We start from the raw sequence: 14,703 nt of genomic DNA on the forward strand, positions 1-14,703 counted from the left end.
TAATTTACACCAACTGCTTTTTATTATCGAGTTCCAGAAACCTTTCACAAGATGGTTTGAAAAAAAAACAAAAAACAAAAAAACTTTACAACCACAGCTAAAGTAATTTCTTTCCATTGTTCCCGGTCAGCTCCAAACCCACTGTGTGCAAAGCCCGTTTTCCATGCATCCAAATGATAGATACAGGCTATGAAATTCTTTATTCTATTTGTAGCAGCTTATGCAGGTGCAGCCAAACACAAAGCTTCAGGACAAATTGTACACAAACTTTACAATGTGGGATTTGACTTCAAAATATGAAACATAAATTCTACACAAAACTGATAAAAATCAAGCACAGATATCAGGACTGAAACTTATAACCCAGGTGTGAAAGGGAGTCTTGTTTCCTTTCAAGTGCTTTATTCTGCTACAGAACAGTCGAAATGAAGATGTAAAGCTTTGTGGTTAGTTTAAATTATACACTCTGTAGATACTATACCAATTTTAAAAGTTACACATAGACCAGCAGCTGTCCATCAGTTCATCTGGATGATCAGACACTCCAGCTGGATGGCTGACAATCAACCGGGCAACCGCGGAGGGCAAGTCCACCTGCGCACCTGCCTGCGGCATCTACTGATGGGCACACTGCACTCCGGGGCCGTGGTGGCTGCTGCCCTCCTCGTCAGAGCTGTCATTATAGGCTTCGCGCCTCTGGCCGCCTCCCGAGCCCCGAGTGCTATCGAACTCCTGAAGCTCTACCTCCTCTGTGTCTCCAATGACGTTAGGAACTTCTGGTCTAGACGGCAGAAGGTCTTCGAGTTCCTTCATTAAAACACAAAGATCAGGTCAGCTGTCGGATATTTTCATCCGCTTCCCTTCTGACACCACCCAGGTGTATGCTTCTTTGCTAGTTAAGATAGGAAACCGACTAGTCTCTGCACTTCAAATCAGGCCACAAACTGATGGCTCACAATCCACATCTGCAAACAAATCTTATGCAGCCCACCTACTGCTCAAAAACCAAACAAGCAAACGCAAGCAAAAAAGGACAAAATCAATTAACTGGACTTCATCAGAATTAAAAACTTCTATGCATCAACAGACTTTATCAACAGAATGAACAGACAACCTACAGATCTGGAGGAAATTTTCGGGAACCAACCATCTGATACCCAAAATATATAAAGAACTCTTACAACTCAGCAACAAAAACACAAACCACCCAATTTAAAAATGGACAGAGGACTTGAATAGACATTTCACCAAAGAAGAAACACGAACAGCCAATAAGCACAGGAAAAAATGCTCGAAATGACGAGGGAAACGCAAATCAAAACCACTGTGCGATACCATTGTTTACCCCCAGTATGGATGGTTATTATCAGAAAAACAAAAAATAACGAGTACTAGTTTGAGGAAGTGACAAAACTGGAACTCTCATCCATTGCTGGCGGGACTGTGAAACGGTGCAGCCGCTGTGGAAAACTGTGTGGTGGTTCCTCAAAAAGTTAAACAAAGAATTACTATACGACCCAGTAATTCCACTCCTAGGTATATACAAAAAAAAAAAGACAAAACGAAACTGAAAGCATGGACTCTATAAATAGATACCTGCACACCAATGTTCACTGCAGCATTACTTACAATCGTCAAAAGAGGAAACAACCCAAGTGTCCATCAGCAGATAAACGGATGAATAAAATGTGCTACATACATACCATGGACTACTGCTGTGTGCCGTGGAGTCAACTGCGACTCACAGCAACCCTACAGGACAGAGCAGAACTGCCCCATAGGGTTTCCATCCAAGGAGCAGCTAGTGGATTCGAACTGCCAACCTTTTGGTTAGCAGCCTGAGCTCTTAACCACTTCACCAGCAGGGCTCCAATGGACCATTACTCAACCATAAAGAGAAAAGAAGTCCTGAATCCCGCTACAATGGGGATGAACCTGACAACACTGCAAGTCAGACACAAAAGAACAAGTATTGTATGATCCCGACACAAAAGAACAAGTATTGTATGATCCCACTTGCGTGAAAATCGAGAGCAGGCCAACGTACAGGCACTGAAGTTTCCTAGTGATTACCAGGGGCAGGTGGTAGGAGGAAACGGCAAAGTAGTGCTTAACAGGTACAGACTTTGTTACAGATGATGGAAAATGTGCAGATGGATACTGGCGATGGTCGTACAATGTGGGGAACGTAATTAATGTCCCTGAACTGTACACGTAGAAAGGGCTGACATGGCCAAGGTTTTGTTGTACGTGTTTCACCGTAATAAAAATTGAAAACAAAATGAATTAGCTGTCAATGTTTAAACGCTCGAAGATTTCTAATAAATGACACACATCCGTCAAGCCTTCCTGCATGCTGCACGGAAGCCCCAGCTGACAGTAGGTGGGGAAGGATCTGCTGCTAGGAGCTCAAGTCCTCCCACCATCAGCCTCACGACACCCCGTCCGCGCGACTCTTACTGGTATCTGCTGGTCCTCACAAGCGTTGACACTGGCAACCTCACCTTAATAGTAACCAGGACAACCCATCAACCAGTCAGATATTTAAGAAGTAACACTTTAAATTGTGTGATCTGATCTTGGCACCAAAAACAAATTCAAGGCGACAAAGACACACAATTATTAAACAGTCATCTGTTGCTTGAATTTAGAGCACACTTACAGAGAGCTTGTCGGGGTTGATCCAGTTGTTTTCAGGAAACTGTACGTCAAACTTTATGTAGAGATCACCCTTTTCAAAGGGATTACGATACTGTGGCATTCCTTCACCTCGAACTACACGGACACATCCTGTTATTTAAGTAAGTAAAGAGGAAGCAAGTACCCAAAATAGGTCAATTGGCATAAGAAAGTTTATTAAGAAAACGTTCTGCATCCCACTTTGGTGAGTGGCGTCTTGGGTCTTAAAAGCTAGTGAGCGGCCATCTAAGATGCATCAATTGGTCCCAACCACCTGGGAGCAAAGGAGAATGAAGAACACCAAAGACACTCGGAAAATATTAGCCCAAGAGACAGAAAGGGCCACATAAACCAGAGACTCCATCAGCCTGAGACCAGAGGAACTAGATGGTGCCTGGCTACCACCAGTGACCGCCCTGACAGGGAACACAACAGAGAGCCCCTAATGGAGCAGGAAAAAAGTGGGGTGCAGAACTCCAATTCTAGTAAAAAGACTAGACTTAATGGGGCTGGAGGGATCCCGGAAGACATGGCCCTTGGACTCTCTGTTACCATAAAACTAAAACCATTCCCGGGGCCAACTCTTCAGACAAAAATTAGACTGGACTATGGGACATAAAATGATACTCGTGAAAAGAGTGCTTCTTAACTCAAATAGATACATGAAACTAAATGAGCAGCTCCTGTCCAGAAGTGAGATGAGAAGGCAAAAAGGGACAGGAGCTGGTTGAATGGACATGGGAAATCCAGGGTGGAAAGGAGGAGCGTGCTGTCACATTACAGGGAGAGCAACTAGGGTCACATAGCAATGGGTGTGTACATTTTTATATGGGAAACTAACTTGAACTGTAAACTTTCACTTACAGCATAATAAAACAATAGTAATTGCACCCGAGAACCAAGGTGTTCACGAATACTCTTCTGACCGTAACGTACTATAAAAAATGGCCAATTGTAAAAGAACACCCGGGAACCTGTATTAGACGAAATTAAGTTCTTAACATCGAGATTCACCTGGTTCGATTACTTTGCCAGGGGGGTACTTCACCACAATCTGACGGGCATCGAGGTGCTTAAATGTGAACTGGAACCCACACAGAGCCTCAGCGAGCCCGATCTTGTATGGCATGTGCAGATCGTTCCCATCTCTCTGGAACACCTACAGACGAAGAACAGAAGGAACACGTTTTTAAAAAAATTATGGAGCCATAGCCTGCTGTGCTGTGTATCCTGAACCAATTTCAAATCCTTAATTCTATCAGTCACTGAAAAAGCCCAACTGCCACCATCCCTAAAATCCCCTGAATTTTTATTAGGAAAGTAGGCCACTCCCTAATATCCTAAAACTTCTATTAGGAAGGCACTGGAACTGGGAAAAGAGTGGCAGAGCTCAGGCTCCAGAAGCAGCACCAGATATCATCCTGTGATTATGGTCACTAACTGACCCTGCCTCTGGGCGAGAAGGTACGGAAGGCCCCGCACACTTCTGGGGAGCCGGCTGCTGCCAGTGGAATGTTCCCCTGCCGTGATCTCAACAGGCAAAGGGGAGGGCCCAGGTTTAGCGTAAAAAGCTTGACAAGTAATGCACTCAGGAAAGTCAGAAGTCGAGGTTCACATGAGAAGAAACACATCCAAATTCAAAACGTGCTGAGCTGGACATAAACTATACCCAGGAAACACAAAGCTGGCTTATTCAACAGAGCGCTAGAAACCTGTAGACTAGGACACACAATTACTGAACAAGCACAAAGAATGTCTGCGCTTTCAATACAAATTTCACACACACCTAACTTCTAATTTTCGCTTCTCAGAGTTTACAAATACCTATGCTTAAATTCTGAAATTTTAAATGAAGAAAAAGTAGCTGCAGTGAAAGGTCACCTGGATTTTATGAATACAACAGTCTCTTTTCTAAAAAACAATGCTGGCCAGTTCATGTAGAGAAAAGAGCAAACCTGAAGGTATATTCTTTTCCCAAGCTGACGTCCTACGCTCCTACTACATTCAGGAAAAGTGAACCTGAAGCCAGGCTCCTGACCAGCTGTTCCCAGCATGTGGTCTTGGGCCAGCAGCCTCAGTAGCACGAGGAAACCTGTTAGGAATGTACCCCTTTGGGCCCCACCCCACACCTACAGCATCAGAAACTCTGCAGACCCATGGGGCCCAGCAACCTGCTGTTTTAAAATCGTCTCCAGAGGAGTCTAACGGGTGCTGAAAAAGTTTGAGGATCACAGAATGTATGTATCTATGCCCATCTCATGGGGTTCTCACAATGGGTGGAAGCATTAAGTTCAGGGAGGCTTCTTGCATGCGGGACTTCTTGGTGCTTATGTAATACTGCAAAACGCCCTATCAATATTCAGTGTTTCTGAAATAACATCTCATGATGTTACAGCTCCAGGAAACATCTTTACCCAAACATCCTCTGGTTAAAGCTTTATTACAAGCAGGGAGCAGGAAGGCAAACCATGTTCCTGGGCAGAAAGGCTCAACTTAAAGTCGTTCCAAGAAAAAACAGTATCAGAGTTTCGGGGTTTTTTGGCTGGGCAGGAAAGGGGCGCTAGACAATTTCATACTACATTTCAAACAGAGAACAGTCAAGAGCAACAAAGAACAGTCAGGAAATTTCTGAAAACCAAGATTACTGAGAGACTACCAGCGTCAGACAGTAAAACGCCTAAAACATTTATAAACATTTGAAAAGTGCTGATGATTTCTGAAGACCAAGAATACGGAGTATAAAGGAGACACTGGCATCATCAGCTACTGCGTTCTGTGCTGCACGAACGTCCCGGAAACACACACGCAAGCTGGCAGACCGAAACATCGTATGGTGAAAAGATGGACACCCACAACGTGCTCTCAAAACTGAATGTCCCTCAGAGACCTTAACGTCTATACAGTGAAATCCTGGTGCTCCGAAGTTGATACAGACAGCCGGAAGTTGATGGGACTGCCTTGTTTCTCCGGGTCCCACAAGTTTTTCTGACTTTGATACGCTGCAGGGCTTGACACTTCTCTATCACTTGTTTTAGCAGAAAATACTTGAGTTTTCCTTCTCTGACAGGCTTCCGCCTCACACAGGTTCCGCCTTCACAGGTTTATCATGTATGTCTGAGTCTGTGTCAGCTACAGTGTCCACCCCAATCTCACTGTGGCCTCACGATTCCTTCAGCACAAATATTGGGGGTAGGGGAAAAAAACCCAAAAAACCCAACTGCAGATTTTTTCATGAACAAATAGCAGCTCCATGTTCTAATTTAAACTATTTTCATTTTCTTCAGAAGACGGAGTACTTTTTCAGTGGTACAGACAAAACAAGACGCCTGAATCTCATCTCTGGCTCAGATTTACGGCACTGCTCGCAACAGAAAACCAGAAGGAACCACTTGTGACCTCTTGCCAGCTGAACCTGCCTTCTCATCTAACGGAGCTGCCATTCCATTCTAATCTTTACCATCTTTTACTTTCTACTTTATATAGCCAGTTACATCTGCTTTCTGTTGGAAATTCCATGAAGTTCCAGCTGCCAACAATTTAAGAGGTGACTTGCTTCCAAACCCCTCCCCGCTGCTTATTCACTATCGCATCTGACTCTACAGTATCCTTCTGAGAGAGAAGTTATCTGTTTTTGATAAGCAAGTCAAACCCCAGGGAGGCTGCAGTTAGCAAACGGAGTCAGAACCAACGTCCCAAATCCAGCGCTCTGCTTGAAAAATTCCAATTACACAGCAACCCTAAGAGCTACACTGAAGGGTACAATAGAGTTTACCATCCGTCCGATGTGCCCCAAACCCAAAATACCATCTCTGTTCTCCTCCAAATAAGCATGAACTTCTTAATTTCCTCACTACTAGAACATCATCTGACGACTGTCCAGCCCACCCCCAAACTGCTCAGACGATTCTGTGACTGAAAATACCCGCGTGCGGTTTGTACCGTGTTACAGTTTAGCCTCTACCCCAAAGCAGACTACGAATTTTTCCATCACTCGGCTCTTTCTTTTTGCCTTAGAAGGTCCTCAGCAGGCAAGACTGAACAAATGAAGGAACTAAAATGCCAAGAAACAGGGAATCTTGTTTAAAAAAAAAAAAGTTACAAACATTTCAACCTACAAGATTTTAATGCAGAATTCTAGAAACTACTTTTTTTTTTTTTTTTTAAGCAGTTTAAGAGACTCTTGCCATTTGTAGATTTGCCAATATCCACGAAGAGCCAAGGTGTACAGGAACGCACAGCTTTGATGAGGTGTGAAATCTGACTAGTATACCTTGAAAGGCTAGGCCAGGATATGTACTCAGAACCTAGTGAGGGGACCCAATCAAATACCAGAATCCACATCTCAATATGGCTTTGTCATTCTTTACTGGATTCTGGAAGTGATTTTAAAAATTTACTTGTGGAAATGGCCAGCAAATGGAAGAAAATTTTAGTGTAAACTGAAAAGATCTTTGGGGCAACTTCTGAGTAAATGCAACTAAGTGCAAAGCCAAAGTCCTGTCCAATGTTTCCATATTAAAAAACGTGGGTGATTACTGAATGGGTGTTTCACAAACAGCTCCAGATACATTCCTCATAAATAAGGGGCTATAAATACTCCACAGCACACTAATACCAGCACAATGGTACAACCAAAATAACACACCAGACCACACTGTTAGAAAGTTCATTTTGCCTTATATGTAGCAGATACAATACATAAAAATTAAAAAAAAAAAAAAAAAAAAAAATTTTTTTTTAACCGCGGAATCTTTTCTTTCAAGGCAAGCTCACCTGGACACCCAATGTGTAAACGGATGAACAGAGCAGCCCAGGAGGGACCTGGGGACTGAAACCCCGCACGCTTACCACTCATCAAAGGGGCCCCACAGTGTAAAATGAGCCACCTTAGACCATCTGATTTAATGCCCTGGTTATGAATTAAACTGTGTCCACCATGCTGAACGCCTGTACTCACGCGCACGACCTTGTTTGCAAACAGGGTCTCTGCAGATGTTATCAGTTCACATGAGGTCGCACTGGAGCAGGGCGGGTTCCTAACCAATCTGAGTGGTGTCCTTACAAAACAGAAAAAACCCAGAGAAACGAAGGAAGGACAGCCATATGAAGAGGCATCTAGAAGCCGAGGAATGCCTGGGCTTCCAGAAGGGAGGAAAGACAAGAAGAACTTCCCCTGGAGGCTTCGGGGGGGCGTGACCCAGGTGACACGCTGATTGGACTTCTAGCCTCAGAACTGTGAGACAATAAATCTGTTTTGATAAGCCACCCTGCTGTGGTGTTCTGTTTCTGCAAACCCAGGAAACAAATACAGCCCTCATTTTAAAGTAAAAGACCAAAGACAACAGGGCTGCTTATAAATGACCGAGCCAGGACTAACATCCACCCCCTCTACAGCGCCTCTGACCACACCTGCCTTCTTGGTCCACTGAACAAGTCAGCTACGAACCCAGCCATGATCCCTCAACAACTTCATCATACGTTCCAAGCTGCTCCAGGAAACCCCAAAAAATCTAACAAAGACGCATTTCTGAATTGAAAAAAAAAAAAAAAGAAAGAAAGAAATTACCTCATGTTCCTTCTCCTGTAGCAGAAGAACAATATCTCCTGGTTCCACTCCGGGGGCCTGGTCTGCTTCCCCAGTGAATGTGATTCTCTGTCCATGTTTCATGCCTTTGTCCACGTGGACTTCAAGGATCTTAACTTCTTTAATCACCTTCTTCCCTTCGCATTTTTTACAGCGGTCCTTTTCATTAATTACCTCTCCTGGGAAGAGAGGTCATTCAAACTTCCAGCAAGAGCACCATACTGTGCTCTTAAATAAGATCATTCTTGATAATGCTCTTATTCATTAAATAAACTTCCTAACCTTCTTTATTTACCTAAATTTTTTGCTCAAAGTACCATTAATAAAATGAGTAACAAAAACTTACTTATAAACTGCAGGTTTCTGAAGGTCCCAGCTACCCAGTGTACTATATAGCTATTATATCTTAAACAACTTTTTTTTTTTTTATTGTACTTTAAATGAAGGTTTACAGAACAAAGTTTCTCATTAAACAGTTAGTACACATACTGTTTTATGACAATGGTTAACAACCCCATGACATGTCAACACTGTCCCCTCTCAACCTTGGGTTCCCTATTACCAGCCTTCCTGTCCCCTCTTGCCTTCTAGTCCTTGTCCCTGGACTGTTGTGCCCCATTAGTCTCGCTCTGTTTTATGGGCCTGTCTAATCTTTGGCTGAACGGTGAACCTCGGGAGTGACTTCATCACTGAGCTAAAAGGGTGTGCAGGGGCCATACTCTCCGGGGTTTCTCCAGTCTCTAAACAACACTTTCTTACGCTTGATTCTATTTCCTAAATTAAAACAAAGCCTAAGGATTAAGGAACAAAATAGGTGGTCAGATGCTGGAGCTTCTACAAATGTTTCTCTAGTTTTTTTTTCAATCCCCAGTCCTAGCTTCATGTTAAGTTGAACAATGGACAGAAATTATCCAAAAATAATTTAAACATCCTTTACGGCTATTATGGTTAAATCACATAGTCGACACGGAGTTTATCTGTATCATAAACTAAACTCTGATCAGGTGTTTATGGACGATACTGTGGCTCTTCCTTTTATTTAAGTACCCTATCAGTTAGAATTTCCAGAGTTAATCAGAGATGGCTGTATTTCAGCTGGCCACCTCACGTTTACAACAGGGCAGCTTCTCTTCTAGTATTCTTCTGAAACGCTTAATTAGCACTATAATAAAATTAAAATGGAGAGATTCAATCCCAATACTCACCCTCAAAAGCTACTAAAGCTTACAGTAAAATCCCCAATCATCAAAATGTTAACTGAACAATTTTTGCTATCTTCCTCTTTACTCAAATATAACCTTTTAAAATACACAGGGGGCACCTTGCCCATCTTTCTGGAATTAAAAAAGATTAAGCACTCAAGGTGTAAATTTACTATTTCTCTGTGTTCACGCAGCCTGTGCTTACTGGAATAATGATTTCCACACAGTTTTCACTTTCAGAACTCCTTGTATCTTCTCTTTAATAAGACAAGGACAAACACACTTTAAAAAAGGGACACTGTCAACCTCTCCACTTTCTGCATTTCCAGCCCATCCCAACGTCAGAGCAGAGGAGGACGGGCATACCTTCTCCATTGCAGTCGGAGCACACAGACTGCATCTGCTGCACCATTCCCGGAGCCAGCTGTCTGATCATGATGCGCACACCTCGACCCCGACAAGCGCCGCACTTCTGAACGGCCCCAGACTTGCCGCCTTGACTACAGCGAGCAAAGGTACAGACGTGAGGTTTCCGTCCCTAGGCTATTACAGTAAGCCGTGACAAACAGGAATGGTGCTCTTCACCATCATCTGCCACTCTTAATGATTCATATTCAAATGAACTTTCAGAGGTATAAAGATGTTCTACATTGAGTAGTCAGTTCTAAATCACAAAGAACTTCCACCTGGCATAAACTTTCATTGTGCCACGGAAAGAACAGACGAAATTTTTTCAAAAACCGAAACACACACTTACCCGTTGCATGCACTACAGAGGACATTCTTGCTAAGTTGTAGTTTGGTTGTCTTGCCATTGTACAAATCTTCTAAAGATACTCTGGGGGAAAAACAACCAGGTTCAATCAAATGTTGCCCAGTTCTCGCAAATACAAGTTAGAACGACAGTGGTACAACCGATCTTACTATAACCTTTTAAAACAAAGAATTCAAAAACACCTCACATTAAATCAACTCAACGGACAGGTTTTATTTGAAAACAGTGGCTCAGTTTGGGAAAGATTTTCTGACTGGGGATGGTATACATCGTGCTCAAAGCCAGAGCCCCCAGCATCAGGCCAACAATTTGCTGGGCTGCATTTTCTGACGAGCTGATGACAGCACAAACTCAAACATGACAACCTTCTTCCAGCCTCAGGCAGGAGCCTCTGACCTAAGTAAGGTCTAATCACGAGCCTCTGAGAGAGGTTCAATTATTCCCATCTTATGTATAACTCAGAGAGGTTTAGTAACTTGCCCAAGATCACATAGGCAGTATGGCTCCAGAGTCCATGTTCTTACAACAAGGCTCTGCTCCCTCCAAGGACAAATTAGAATGGCTACAAAGTTGTATTACAGCTAAAAGAAGGTATTTAGATTGCATATGTTTCAAAAAATACCCTTATCTACAGTGTGCCAGAAAGGAGGGAAATAATAATTTTCAACAGAGAGCCTACAATAAATTTTACAGGTTCTGAAGAATCCACTGAATCTTTAGGAAAACTGTATGAATGACTTACCTAATTTGCAAAAAACTCTATGACCCAAAAAAAGTAAAAAGCCTATTAAAAACATACAACTAATAAAATCCGAAACTCACCTTTATCCACACACAGCATATCTAAACTATAAGACCATTCCTTTCCAAACTTCAAAAATCTCTGTGTCCCTTAAAAGTCTCAAAACACTACTCATTTAGGATCTGGCAGCAACACATTTAATAATTGGGGTTTTCCCTTCTCATCGTGTTTTAAAATCTCCTTTAGTAGAATGACTGGTTTGATTACTATGTTAAAATCCCAAGAATTAGAATAGAAAAAATATTTAAATTATTTTACAAAGCACCAATACTAATTTCAGGTATTCAAACTTTCTCAAAATTGTTATACATTCTCGGCAGTGTAACACACTTATGGACAAAACATTACTAGCAACACTTCCAAATAATGGTACATCTACAGCTTAGCCTTAGACAAAAGCACTTAGTTGCAAGTACCTTTTATACTCCTCATAAGAACCTTCAACCAGATCATTTAAAGGAAACAAACAGGTAAGTCAACTTTTTTCTATAGATTGTAATTAGTATGTAAAACCGCCATCCAAGTGGCCAGAAAAATCCTTATTTCAGCCAACATGACCCAAGAAAGGAACAATGCAGGTGAGGATCTGGCAAAGCGGACACTCCACTGCCAGTGGGGCCCAACCTGGCGTAATCCCGCTACAAGGCAATTTAGTAATATTTATCCGTCTCAAAACACCGATGCCAGCCTGGGAATCCATGCCAAGGACAAAGCTGCAGATAAAGATACTCAGAGCAGCACTAGTTATTACAGCAAAAACTGACAACACCCTATATGAAAAGTGAACGATTAAATAAATCATGGAATAGATGACAAAACCACTCAAAATCACATACGTGTTTGCAATAACAGGAAAAATTCACATAATGTGAAAACAGCAGAAAATAAAACATTTACAATATAGTAAGAAACATTTTTGAAAAGAAGATGAAGAACCATAAGGTACAGCAAGCACTCTCTCCATCCTATTTGCTTTTTAGACCATTCTTTTATCAAACAAAAACAAGAAAGAACCTGCGCTGCGTATTACTCTCGGAACGTTAGCCAAAAGATTTCTAAGAGTAAAATTCCTTTAAAATGCAAATAACTTTAAGGATGAACCTAAAGGTAACAGGGTACGCGTGACTTCCTCTAATTTACTCAAATGTACAAATTAGATAACACAAAATCTTTTATACAAATGCTTCAACTTTGACATCTAGCATTTGCTAGTAAAACCATTATTAGTTCATGAAAAATATCAACAGGATAAAAGGCCTCACAAATTTTGCAGTGAAATAACTATTTTCATTTTGTACAGAGCTTGTGGGTTCACAGTCTAACATCAAGGTCAGACATCATTCATATGCTGGCAGGTTAATGTCAGGCTGGAAGCCAGCAAGCTCCACGGAAACCAATTTAGGAGTTCTCACTGAGGATACAGTAATGAGGGACTGCAACAAGTCAACAAACTAGCCAGACAGCCACGCACGTTCCAAGTTTTTAACTAAAAAGTCATCTGAAGATTCACATACTTCAAAGAAAACAACACGCTTAGAATTTTAAGTCATATATAATAAAATAACAAGCACCCTCAGAAATATATAACAAAACCATCTTTCTACTCTATAAAAAAGACCAACTGTCCTTTAAAACCTGTGCCAAATACAAATATCCAATTTATCACATTCAATTTAATCACCAAATGAGACAATATGACGCACTGGAAGACTGAGGGGAAAAAAAGGACTTAATACTAAAGAAAGAGAAGATACTCACTTGAGGGGATGCATCATGTCTTCTCCTCTTCTCCTGCCATTTCGACTTCTGCTCTGGTTGCCCATGAAGCCGAACAATCCCCCGCCAAAAATGTGAGAGAAGATGTCATCCATGCCACTACCTCCGCCGCTACCTTCCCGAAGACCTTGCTCTCCATATCTGTCATATAACTCGCGCTTCTCAGGATTGGAGAGAACTTCATATGCAAAACTTATTTCTTTGAACTAAAGTGAAAGTAAAAATGAAAACAAATGGATTTTCAAATACAAGATGGGGGAAAGGCTACAGGAATCCAGCAGTCAAGTCCCCAAAGCAACGCTTAATTCTAATACAAGCTACAAGCTACCTCTGGTTTAATTCTGGTCCTACTGACCACCTGCTCCTGCTCAGAATGTCAGTATTCCCATTACAAAACCAGGATACTGCTGACATACAAATCTGGCTCTATGGATACGGATGGACTTTTCCTACAACATTTTTTTTTTTTTTTCCCATGAAGAAGAATTTAAATTCAAAACTAAAAACCCAGAAAAAAATCCCAACTCTCTTAACTTACTTTGTCTCCAGCATTTGGATTCTTATCAGGATGGTATTCCTTGGCTAACTTTCTGTATGCCTTCAAGAAAGGATAAAAAAAAGTTATATACAATAGTCAGTTTGAAGACTTGAGATCTACTGACTTAATATCCACTTTTCTGAGAAGCAATTATTCCATTACCAAACATTTTCCAAACTCATAACCTTCTAATGAATCTTCTATTCACTGAATTACTGCTTGGCATCTTCCACTTCACTATTGTTCAACCACTAACGTAATATTACAAATGAACTGGTAGTTACCCTTGGAAAGAGGTTATACTGAATGAGAAGTCAGACACCAACAATGAAACAATGCCAGACGAAAACAAAATGTTGAAACATTTCATAATTTCATCACGGTCAAATGTCTTCGATGGCCAGTAACCAGACCAAGAAGACCCCAATAAATTAAAGAAATGACTGTTAAGCTTTGCAGACTGCCCAGCATTACTGCTGGAAATTAAGAGAAGAATCCGTGCTCATGATGGTTCCTGCCTTCCCTGTGTAACATCAGGAAAAATCCTTGACAAGCTCCTAGGCAGCCCTTCCGTGCTTCAGCGGCACACGCTGTCCTAGTGAGGTTGCACATGTTCCCAGCTGGGTAGGGGGCTGGGATCCACAGCACTGAAGCCTTACACAGTCACACGAATTATATAATGCATACTAGCATTTCCGGTAAGGTAACAGGAAGTCCATTCTGCTCTCAACTGTTCCAGTGCCGCTGCCTAAACAGGATTCTCATTTTTCTCAGTTTACAAATCTGGGTACTCTAAGCCCCGTGTGGATGCTGTGGGGCTTAATTACATGCCTCCAGAGCTTTAAAACCCCAGGACGAACCATTCCGCAGCCCTGCAAAGGGCGAGAGAAAGGTCTTCTCGTTATTTTCGGGCGGTGGACACTCAGCTGGCTGGCTGGGACCCACGGCGTATCCCAGGGGCCGGTGCCCACCACCGAGACTACGTGTCCCCGGAACAGTGCATCCCCAGGCGGACCCACGCTCCCTCCGGGCCAGTGGGCGAGGGGCAGGGCGGAGCTCCCGCGGCCCAGGAAGCACCCCCAACCGCCGGAGGCCCCCGGCGGGGGCGGCCCTGACCCTCCCCCGGCCCGGCCCGGCGTCGGGGGCGGGATGCGCTGGACGCCTCGCTCCAACCTGCTCTACAGGGTGGCGACCTCGGCGAGGGGAGCGCCCGGCCCGGCGCCCCGGCGAGGCGGAAGGAAGGGTTTTCGGCGTGTCTGCGCAGGGGAGGCTTTCTCGCCTGCATCCGCGGCGGGCGGGCGGGGCGCCGGCCCAAGGTCAGCTGAGGCCGGAGAGCCGGCCGCGGCC

At 42.9% G+C, this 14,703-nt stretch overlaps 1 protein-coding gene across 1 annotated transcript in view; it reads right to left on the reverse strand.

Moving 5' to 3' along the window:
• The window catches only part of DNAJA2 (DnaJ heat shock protein family (Hsp40) member A2), a 15,042-nt gene continuing 339 nt past the window's right edge, over window positions 1-14,703 (reverse strand). Inside the window, exons 2-9 of the mRNA XM_004371632.2 lie at window positions 13,357-13,416; window positions 12,801-13,024; window positions 10,223-10,303; window positions 9,832-9,965; window positions 8,246-8,442; window positions 3,694-3,838; window positions 2,663-2,790; window positions 1-807 (exon numbers count right to left, since the gene is read on the reverse strand). Coding sequence (XP_004371689.1) covers window positions 616-807; window positions 2,663-2,790; window positions 3,694-3,838; window positions 8,246-8,442; window positions 9,832-9,965; window positions 10,223-10,303; window positions 12,801-13,024; window positions 13,357-13,416 — 1,161 coding nt within the window. The 3' untranslated portion in view covers window positions 1-615. The remainder of the gene's footprint in view (window positions 808-2,662; window positions 2,791-3,693; window positions 3,839-8,245; window positions 8,443-9,831; window positions 9,966-10,222; window positions 10,304-12,800; window positions 13,025-13,356; window positions 13,417-14,703) is intronic.

This window comes from Trichechus manatus, unplaced genomic scaffold (assembly GCF_000243295.1).
Source record: "Trichechus manatus latirostris isolate Lorelei unplaced genomic scaffold, TriManLat1.0 scaffold00014, whole genome shotgun sequence".
In the NCBI taxonomy this organism is placed as follows: domain Eukaryota; kingdom Metazoa; phylum Chordata; class Mammalia; order Sirenia; family Trichechidae; genus Trichechus; species Trichechus manatus.